The sequence below is a fragment of the Uranotaenia lowii genome, unplaced genomic scaffold, assembly GCF_029784155.1.
Source record: "Uranotaenia lowii strain MFRU-FL unplaced genomic scaffold, ASM2978415v1 HiC_scaffold_380, whole genome shotgun sequence".
Lineage (NCBI taxonomy): Eukaryota > Metazoa > Arthropoda > Insecta > Diptera > Culicidae > Uranotaenia > Uranotaenia lowii.
The window spans coordinates 27,755-38,791 of NW_026598290.1; the positions used below are offsets into that span (position 1 = coordinate 27,755).

Sequence of the window (11,037 nt, forward strand, 5' to 3'; positions counted from 1 at the left end):
ATTTTAGAAAGCCGATTTAAAATCGGAGCGCTATCTCAAAAGAAATCGGTATGAAAATTCTATATTGTTGAAAAAAAAGTTCATAAATTTTATTATTCAAATTTGAAGAATGAAATCATTTTTAAAAAATTCGGTCCTGTGACTGAAACAACGTTTACGGATGATTGATTAAAAAATACAAGTTGTACACATCTAGGTGTTTATGGTCTTTACCGGAAATAAACAATCAGAGTAATTTGTCTAGTGAAGAAAATGTAGGTATCTAAATGTATAAGGTCTCAAGTTTATATTTGTTTTAGTATTTAAAAGCTGGCCTCCATTTTCTGAAGTACGTTTTTCCATTCAGACTTTAGATAACTGTTTGTAGCTGAACATTGTTTGAGAATCATATTTTGGTTATATACGTTACAAGGTTTTCAAAACTATGAATTTAGTATGTACAGATCTGTTGCGAAACAAAAGATATAATTAAAGCAATTTTCAGCCAGGGCTCCAGGACTGTTAAATTAACACTCTAGAACTGAACTTTTTGTTTGGGTATGTTTTTTAACTGCAATGGTTCAATTCTCTCACTTAAAACAATCAGTTTTGCCATTAACATGTAAACAGTATGTATTTTTGAACTCTTTTTTAATTTCATATATCTTATTGAGTGAACTTATTTTGTTTTGCTGTTTGAGGAAATGGAAGAATTTCTCCGTGAAGCTGATAGTAGGGCCATTCGTCCAAGTGCTCGAATGGCATTTCCAGTTTTCTGCAAAAAAACATAAAACACATTTTATAATACTTACAAATTAAATTTAAAAAATTGATACAAACCTGCCATTTCCTTCTGATGATGAATTTTTTCAATTTGTGCGTGCATATTTTTGACTTAACTAAAATTTCGCTATCTAATGCTAACCATTTCGTTTGAAGGCACTGTGCAGCAGTAAGTCGGTCTTCCTTTCGGTATAAAAGCAGTCCGGCTATGAAATCTTTAGCTTCTTCCGAAACCGTATCAAACGCGTCATCGTCAAAATCATATTCGGCTCGCGTTATGTTGGTGAAAGTATCGACATCAGTTTCGCCCATGAAAGGTGACAGGCCCGACAGCAACACGTAACAGATAACACCGACGCTCCACATGTCCGACTGCAATCCGATCGGTTCGTAGTTGATGATTTCCGGTGGAACGAACTCCGGCGTCCCAAGAAGCACACGAACAGACGTGCCCCGAATCAGACGCTGGGCAAGTCCGAAATCAATTATTTTGATCTGTAAATCATTACAAAATGTTAAGATTAGGTTTCCATAACGGTGCATGAGTAAAAGTAAATGTACTTTTAAGCATCTCACCTGATGACTGTTTCTTGTGTAGCACATGATATTTTCCGGCTTCAGATCAAGATGTACCACCGTTGAATGATGCATATAGCGTACTCCTTCGCAGATCTGTCGCAAAAAGATCACACAATCTTTTTCTGTCAATGTAAAATCATCTGCCACAACTCGCTCAAATAATTCGCCGCCGCTGATAAATTCAGTTACCATTATCAATTCACGAGCAGATTCGAAACTTTCAAACAGTGTTAACAGCTTTGGATGCTTCAAATAGTTCATGATGGAGATTTCATTTCGTATTTTTTGTTTATCGGTCGATTTTATACATTTTATTATTTTGGCCGCTAAAATATCCCGAGTTCTCTTATTAACCACTCGATAAACTGTTCCGAATCTGCCTCTTCCTAGCTCTTCTTGAATCTCGTAACGGTCCTTGAAATCATCGCCGTGATGCACATCACTTTTATGATTACTCGTTTTCGATGTCTGTAAAAGGGTACAACACACTTGATCGCTTGGCATCGATGGTTCACTGCATCCTTGACTGGTTTTCGTTTTCACTCTGAACCTGTATTGTTTGCCCGTTTCCAGGTTAAAAATTGTGTACGATAATGCATTGTGAACAATAGCAGCAAGTATCCATTCATGATTATCGCATTGCATTTCCAGTCTGTAATGAAAGTCGAATAAATAAAACAATATTTGTTGCTTCTTCACTTCCAAAGAAATGAATGTATCGAAAACCGTGAGAATGTACGTTAAAAATCTTATTTCGTCAATAAATCAAAAAGGTGAAAAAAAACGTTTTTCAATTCCCCCGTCATCAACAAATTTCAACTTTTTAACAACGAGGCCGGTTGGAATTACATCTTCAACTATTTTCCATGGATTTCAGCATGTTACAAAACCTAGTAATGTCGTGTTGTTAAGTTCTTGATGAAATTAAATTTTCATTTTCACGCAAACTGTAAAAAGACCTTTGAAATTTACATGCAGTATTCAATAGCATTTGAAGATGTCAAAGATATTGGAGTTTGATTGAAATGAGGAATCCAAGTGTCTCATTCTGCCCCAAGTAACAAATTTAACCCAGCTTGCACAGTTCCCTTAAAACTATCGATTTAAGCTATTTAAAAAGGTAAAGCGCATGCTATGCTCCATCAATCTTTTATGCTAACATTTCTACTGTAGTTTGCTTACGTTTAAAAACACCTAAAACTTATGAGCTTCCATAAAACATGTGTTGGGACTTATTTATAAACATGGCAGCTTATAAAATAGCCCTCAGCGAGCGGCTTAAAACTACAAAATTCTTTTTTCAACATTTGGATTCGTGGTCTCGAGTAATTAATCTCAAAAGTGATGAGTTCATCGAATTGTTTTGGTAAACACACAGAAAAAACGTTCTCTTGTTTATATATGATGCATTTGTCTCCCAAAATTTGAATAGGAAATTGTAAAATAAAATTGGCGCCCTTGAAATAAAACCAAACCGACGGAATTGTAGGCATCAATTTACGATAATTTTTTTTTTAGCAAAAGGTAAATTAAAATTAACGACGAGAATTATTTTCGAATTGATATTACTGATTGATTATATTCGAATATAGCATGGCAAACTTTGAGACATTTGTTGCAAATTGATAGTTTTCAGTTGATAGTTTTAGGCAAATTACAAAAAAAAGTCATCTCAGTTTTATCTTCGTTTTATGCCAGCAGAGCCCATTGCAGTGATAATATTTTTTTGTTGAAGTCTCCAGCAAGCTTTATCGGAATTTTAGCACAGCTTTTTTGGACGCTCTTCTCAAAAGAAAAACAAATTCTCTCCGCGAATATACTCTCTTTATCTCCAGCAAACTTTATCGAAGTTTTATCACAGCTGAATCAAAACTTATTTCAGCGTGTCTCTCAACAGGAAACAAAAACACTCCATTGTCATTATTGAAACCTTTCTCTTGGGTTTATAATGACTTGTTATTACAACTTGAAGTGGTTTCATATCCGTAAAATAGTCGTTTTGTAGATATTTAACCTGCTGTTTGTTGGCGGTCCGCTGGCTGTTGAACGATATTGATGATATCAGATTCATTTTGTAGGTAATTTATTCTAGTTTTTCATTATCGCTACATGAAGTGGACATGTTTTACTAGGTTATCCGTAGTTGATTCCGAAACAAGAATGTCCGGAAATCTTTTTTAATTTGCAATGCTTAAAAGTTCAAACAGCTTTACAGTCTTTCGCCGATTCAATGAATTTTGAAATTGTCAAGAATACGTCAATCGGCTGATGGCATTAATAATGAGTCTAATGAAAGTTTTGATCTCGGGATAATTCATCCCAAAGGCTGAAAATCCCAGAAAAAAAAAGAAGACAATGTAAATGTTAAGAATCTTCTAAGATGACGAATGACCAAGTTGGTTAAAATCCTCTATAAATAAACAAAATAGTATGGAATAGAATTGAAAAAAGAAGAAAGTTTTATCCGCTTTCCCGGATCATTTGGTAGAATTGTTTTTAATTAAAAAAAAGACATGCCAATTTTAGCTTTGCATTGCTGTATCTTATTATTCAATGGACCGATTTTCTAAATTCAGATTTTATTTTTTCATCGGTAATTAAATTATTTTTTCTTAGAACGTAATTGGTTTCTCAAAAACCTCGGTTCTTCATTTTGGATGATGATGACTTAACTTAACTGTATGATGTTTTAAGCTTTAACAGAATTTCGAGGAGCGCTGTTTCAATACCTATTAACGATAAATTAAATATTTCATACATTTACAAGAGTTTCTACAAAACAGTCATAAACCTAAGATACATTGAATAAACAAATGATACAACAATTATACATTTTAATGAAGCCAAACGGCTTAAAGTGTGTTACTTGAGAATTTTCGTGCAAGTTGATGATAGCAATCTTTTCAATAATAAAAGTATTATAAGGTACCTTCTTCTTTGAAAGAGAGCACATTGAAACATACTTACATATAGCTTGCATCCGCTGAATCTTCGTCAAATAAAGATTCATTCCATGTAATTGTGGCGCAGTCGCTATCAACAACTACTTTTGGTTTTGAATTCAGTGGCTCTGGAAGGCTTTCAACCTGTACGAAGGTGGCAATAATATCGGATCCAAAGGTATTTGTGATTGCCGTGCTATATTTGCCACCCTGATTTGTACAAATATTTTTAATATGAAGCGCTGAATATCCAGGTTTTTTGGTTGAAGTTACATTTCTGTCCTGGAGCGGGCGTCCCTGAAACGAATAAAATATAAACGGTTTGAAAATTCAACATTTTACTAAGGACAGAGGCGTATCTACCAAGCAAGCCTCACTAGTAAAATAAATTTTAAAAAATTACTAAAGCGTGAATCTCAAATCTGAAATCTGAAACATGAAAAATTAAATCTAAAACTGAATTCTAGAATTCGAAAACTGAATCCTAATCTGAATCTAAAACCTTAATTTGAAATCAGTTTGGCTTTTTTCAGTTTGAACTTTTTTTTAACTAACCATATATAAGCACAGCATACGTACCGCTCTCATCCAGGAAACATGTGGCTCTGGATATCCTTCGTAGAATACTTCCATAGTTAAATCATTTCCTCTCAGCGCTAGATGTTTTGTTTTATAGCTTATGAACCTTGGGTAAACACTTGGTAAAGCGTATGTAAGTGCTTGTTCGATACTTGGAATGACATTCAGTAGTAGAGAATTATAGGCCGTTATAGATGGGGCATCCGGCAGATGTGCAAAACACGAAACCACTCCACTAAGCTTGCTAGTAATTTTTTCGATGTTCAATAATTGTTCACCATTTGAATACTTTACTACCTGTAAATAATTAGAAATTATTGATTGTTTTGAAAATTATTGTAATGGTTTATTGAATAAGTATGTGTACTTGTAAAGACCAGTAACATTGAGTATTGAAAAAACAACTAGAGACACTAAAAATGAACAGTGCCTTTTTAATATGTGTAGGATTTCGTGAGAATGCAGATGATTATATAAATAAAAAAAAAGAAGGTAATGAGCATTCAAGTAAGAAAATTAAGGCACCCTTTTCTAAATTATTACTGAATGATACACAAATTTGTATTTTTCATAAGTAGAGAAGGATGTTATAAAATTTATAAAGAAGATATTCACGGTATAATTGTCCATATTGGAATCTACACGCTCTCCCTGGATGAACCATTGGACTGGACAGTTTGCCGGTTTTACAAGGGCTCGGAGTGAAACAGACGAACCATCAACGGTTACTACGGATCGAGGATTCATGATGATTTCAGGAATCGTCCAGGCTGTCGTCGGGTCGGCTTCGTACACCTTGACTGTACAACTCGAGCTGCATTGTCCGTTAGCTGAGCTGACTATACACGTATAGATGCCTGAATCGTTTATGAATGGATCACTGATCAAAAGTGAAATTATTCCATTCCCGTGATCTGTGTACCTAAAATAGGAAACTTTATTTAGGTGACGGAATAAGTGTATTACCAAACAACGACTTTTTTCGCGTTATTAAGCTTTAAACAACATATAGTTTTTTTTCACGTTTAGGTTCACTTTACATTTAAATCGGGCTTAATTGTTTTTAGGACACCTCTAACGGTTTTCTTTTTCAATATAACACCAGAAGAGCACGGGTTTTGATCTCCAATCGATGTTGGAGTATCCTTCAACGCAACGAACCTAATGAATAAAATGCATATATGTACCTGTATTCATCACAGTCGTACAGAATTTGTTCATTTAACATCCACACATAAACATAGGGTGCGTTACATTTTATTTTGATTTTTAGATAAATCGGGCATCCTTCCAGTATTTTGATGTTCTGACCAAGGGGAGATACTATCCTTGGGACATCCTCTTCGCAGGATTCTGCCACGGAAGTTACCAAAACGTTTGTAGACAAGGTAATTACGTGGTCATTATCACAGTTTATCAAACAACGATATTCTCCCGAATCGCTAAGAGCGACAGTGTCCAATAAAACTAAGATGCACTGTTTGCTCTTGTAAATATGAACGCGATCCGAGTTCACGATCTCCGAATTGTTATGGTACAGACATACGGCTGGTATTGTTTGACTCCGATATTGGCCACAGAGCAACAGTTTATCTCCGATGCGTACTTTATGGCCCATAAATTTCCTTTGAACTGTTAAATGCTGTCTGTTGATCCCAGTTTGGGAATCTTTCGCGTTAGACAAGTTGTCGATTATTTCTAGCCATGCGGATGCTTCAGAACGTCCCATACGATTCTGAACTGTTATCCGATATATTCCGGCGTCTTCTCTGGTAACTGACTTGATTTCCAAGCTAGCTTGATTTGTCCGCTCTATTATATTTATTTTATTCGATGGAATGGCCACAACTCCGTTCTTATCCCAAGTTGATCGAAAATTTGGGTAGCCTAATACGGTACAGTCAAATTTAACATTTTGTCCTTCTTTCGCAATTTGATTTTTGGGATTTTCATGGAATACTGGAGACGTTTGTGCATTTTCAGACATCCTTGCAACTGAAATAGAGAAAGAAAAAAACAAGTTATCTATATACATAAAAAGCAATTTCCGTATGTTTGTTTATATGTTTGTCTTCAATAGACTCAGCCGTCTTAAGACCTACAGAGCTGAAATTTGGCAAAGGCCCAGGCACTATGATGAAAAATGGTTTCAGATTTTCGGATGACCCCTTTTGAAGGGGGTCGTCCATACAACACAAATACTGTTTAAGCGATATTGTCGTTATTATAAATTGTCGTCCATATAAACTATTTACTGTTTTACGATATTGACGTTATTATACATCGGCTTCAGATGAAAATTTGCACGTAGGAGTTATTAAGGAAGAACAATTAAATCCAATTATCCAAATTTGAGTCAAGGGTCAGCCAAAATGATCGTCTATATTAACTAGTCACTGGTTTTGCGATATTGACGTTATTATACATCGAATTGGGATTAAAAATTTGTACACGGGAGTTTTCCGGGACGGACAATCGTTTTCAGGTGTAATTTTTTTTTGCCTGGGGTCGAAAAAAGGGGTGGTCTACATTTATTGATCACTGTTTTTGCGATCTTGTTATGATTATGCATCAGATTGAGATGATACTTTGTACATGAAAATTTCGAGGGACGGTTCAGGTTTCAAATTTTGGATCCCCTTTGTTTTTTTGCTAAAATTTACGTTATTGTGCTAATGAATTTGAAAATTCGCACATGGGATTTTTTAGGGAAGGGCAATCGATTTAAGATATCAAAGTTAGTAAAAGGAGCCACCGAAAGGGATTTATTCTTTTGGCAACAACATCGCAATTATTGCAATTATTGTAACGGTTGATTTACAATTCATAGACGGAGATTGGGACGGTCAGTTGATTTCTGATTTCAAATTTAATAGCAGACGACAGAAAAAGTGATCGTCCATATTAGGTGTTCAACATTTTGCATTCAATTCATACAAATTGTTCATGAAATATTCCAAGTTAAAAGCGAAACGGAGTTCGTATGGCATCAGCTTGTTGTAAAATAAATTATGGTTTATGGTATAATTGATACAATCAAATCGGAATCTGAATTTGAAATTTAAATCTGAAACTTTAATTTGTAATCGGATATCTGAATCTGAACCTGAAATTGGAATCTGAATAAATCTTAATCCAAAATCTTCAGCGATGCTAAAATTACTGAAAGCATGTGTCTATAACCTAACGTTTCTCTTTTTATATAAGGTCTTTACTGGAATATTTCAGCGTTGTTCGGTCCCCATATTCAATTTCACACGAAGACAGAATATAATCAGTACAAAAGCTATTTCTACTATATGCCTTTCGTAAATTAGGTTGGACATCATTTCCACTTCCATCATATAAAGCGCGCTGCATGCTCATTGACACTAAAAGAACGCCGCGAATATGCAATGGTTTCATTTTTAAACGATATCGTATCGCAGCGTAAAGACTTAAAAGAAATTCTATAAAAATAAAGCTTTTATGCACCTTCTCGGCAACTCCGAAATCGAAATTTATTTTTCATTAATCACTATCGCACAAACTACGCGAAAAACGGGCCAATAAATCGCATGATGGCTTCTTACAATCAACATTGCCAAACCATTGACTTTAAATGTCTCGGCAAAAACTCTAACAATATCGAAGAAATCTAAACTCTTAATAAAAATTGTAAAGCAAACACTGCTTAAACCTATTCTTCAGGAAATGCACATGTATCAAATTATTCTACGTTGCGGTTGACGAAATAAATAAACAAATCAGTTTTTTTTCAAATACCATGTCTACTATGACCTACTTTGAAAAACAATTTACAGATCAGTTCAGGACATTAAAAAAAATTAAATAGGTTTAACAAGATCTTCTAAATTCTTCATTATTTTTCTTTCGTGTGTTCCAATCACTCAATATTTTAATTTAAAACTTATTGATATTTTATCAACATATCATTTGCATCATCTGATAGGTACCATATTTGAATCGCCGATCACCCCCACGATGGATTAATCCCTCCACCCTCTTCTCTCTTAAAAACAGTCACACTTAATTGATGCCTTCAGTATTTTACAATGAGCTACATACCCATGCTCAATTTATCTTAGGGCTCGATTTTCAATGACGTACAATACATTCGCTAAGTAACAGGTGGTAACTCACTGTAAATTAGGAGGAAGTAGGTTAATCGATTAAAAGGTTTTTATTTCCTTCATCTAAATTTTAAACTCTCCTGTTGCTTTCCAAAAAAAAAGTGAAAACAACTGAGTTTCGTAACTCGAATAACTTCGTCATGAGCTCAAGGTCAGACGAGAGAATGATGGGCTAGCAGTAATTTCACTTTTGTAGCATTTGTAGTTTTTTACTTGAAATATCAACTATTGTTTTAAATTTAATGCATTAGATATTGCATTTTTACGTTTGCTATAGTTCATCATGAGGTGAAATTGCATTTTTAGAACTATAGCTATTTATTCACTCCACATACTCTACATCAAACAGAGGGCTTCCAAAGACACTTGGTAGAATATCGAAAACATATGTTCAAAACTTTTTAAATTTCTTGAAATACCTTGTTTTTCTCGCCAATGTAATAGGACAGTTGGACATCTGCAAGAACAAGTAGTTTCCACAAATTCCAGATGTCGTCAGCTAACTTGGAATGTAACACAATATACCTTATTATTGAATTGAGCTAAAGAAATGAATCGATCAATTGACTAAAAGTCATTCGCAGACTGGCATACGGGTGTTTTTTTTTCTTTCCCAGATCTGGTAACGAAGCTGGTGAATGAAGTCGTGTTGCGGCCTTCGAGCGATAAATGAGTCTTGAAATAAAAGTGTACAGCTAAGCTTTCGATCGTAGCCAACCTTAAAGCTCGTTTAAGAGCTGAAGTAGCTGTAACGTTTACGTCGATCCCGAAAGTTCACTTTTGTACTTTTGCATAACACAGCGCACCACTTGGAAAGAAACGATCTGCTTTACGTTTTTGCCTTTCTTACAGAAAGACATACATCGTATGTCGCGTGTTATGTATTGTTTTTCGAGCGAGAAAAATCGTTTCTGGATCTTACAGCAACCTTTTTAATTTCCATTATTTTTTTAAAGTTTCATCGACAAAAATTGCTAAACTTTAGCTAGTCAGAACAAAATTGCGTCACAAGACGTCACTACCATTTTATGTTCAAATGCTAGGGAATTTCATCCTGAGCACCCACTATGCATGCTGGATTGCAGTTTTTTGCGTTAACAGAAAGCAATTTACGAAGGGGCCTTTTTACATCACAGGGATGAAGGTTTACGAAAAAGGAACACTGCAGACAAAGAAAAACCGAAATCAAGCTCATTTTTCTTCTTGAACTAATCAGTATTATATTTTAAAAAGAATTTTGAATAAAAAATTATTTTTTGATATGGTTGATAATTTAAAATCTCATCAAAAAGTAACATAATTAATTGCAATTTTCTTTTTAAAATATTTCAGCCATGAGAAGGAAACTGTTGTATTCAGTTATTTTTTTATGCGTTTTATTATCAATAGTAAACATACATATACGTTCATGAAAGAGAATATTTTACCAAAACAACGGATTTTTCATAAGTAAAATTGAAAATCTCCAAAATTTGATATTTATGAAACATGGATTTTAAGGGCTATGAAATTGAGTCCGAAAGTTACTTTGTACGACTTTTTGTTGACGAGATAATCCGCGACAAACAGCAGTCTGAGTTTTAGTCATAGTTACCTTAGTACAAAATTACGAATTAATTGTCATTCCCCTGTTTACGTTTATACCAAACGGACGTTCTTTTACTTTGCAAGAGGTTATGGGCCCAGGCAAATCAACATAACGGGAAGTTATGGAATAGTTAAAACTATTGAAAAGAGTCTCGCAATGGTAATCATCAAGATGTATTCCTCAAGCAGTTTTCATCAAGAAGCGAAAATGTATTCTGGCAGCGGTTGCAGCGGGCCGGTAGACACTGGAAGCAGTGCGACGAGAGCAGTGTGGCTCTGACGATCAAGAAGCTGATGGGCCGAGAAAATTTCGTTTCGTGGGCGTTCGCAATGAAAATGACGCTAATCCGGTAAGGTTCCTGGTGTGTGGTCGAACCTAAGGAAGGTAATCTGAATCTGAAAACTGAAATCTGAATCTGACATCGGACATCTGAAATCTGAATCTGAAATCTGAA

General features: G+C 34.7%; 1 protein-coding gene across 1 annotated transcript; it reads right to left on the reverse strand.

Moving 5' to 3' along the window:
* Nucleotides 1-495: 495 nt before the first annotated feature.
* Nucleotides 496-9,681, reverse strand: LOC129760034 (myosin light chain kinase, smooth muscle-like). The gene is made up of 8 exons (XM_055757614.1): nucleotides 9,415-9,681; nucleotides 6,050-6,857; nucleotides 5,478-5,784; nucleotides 4,863-5,159; nucleotides 4,309-4,580; nucleotides 1,339-1,993; nucleotides 820-1,257; nucleotides 496-754 (listed from the first exon to the last, which is right to left on the reverse strand). Exons 2-8 carry the CDS (start codon nucleotides 6,847-6,849, stop codon nucleotides 659-661), a joined length of 2,865 nt encoding a protein of 954 aa, XP_055613589.1. The 5' UTR covers nucleotides 6,850-6,857; nucleotides 9,415-9,681; the 3' UTR covers nucleotides 496-658.
* Nucleotides 9,682-11,037: the final 1,356 nt, after the last annotated feature.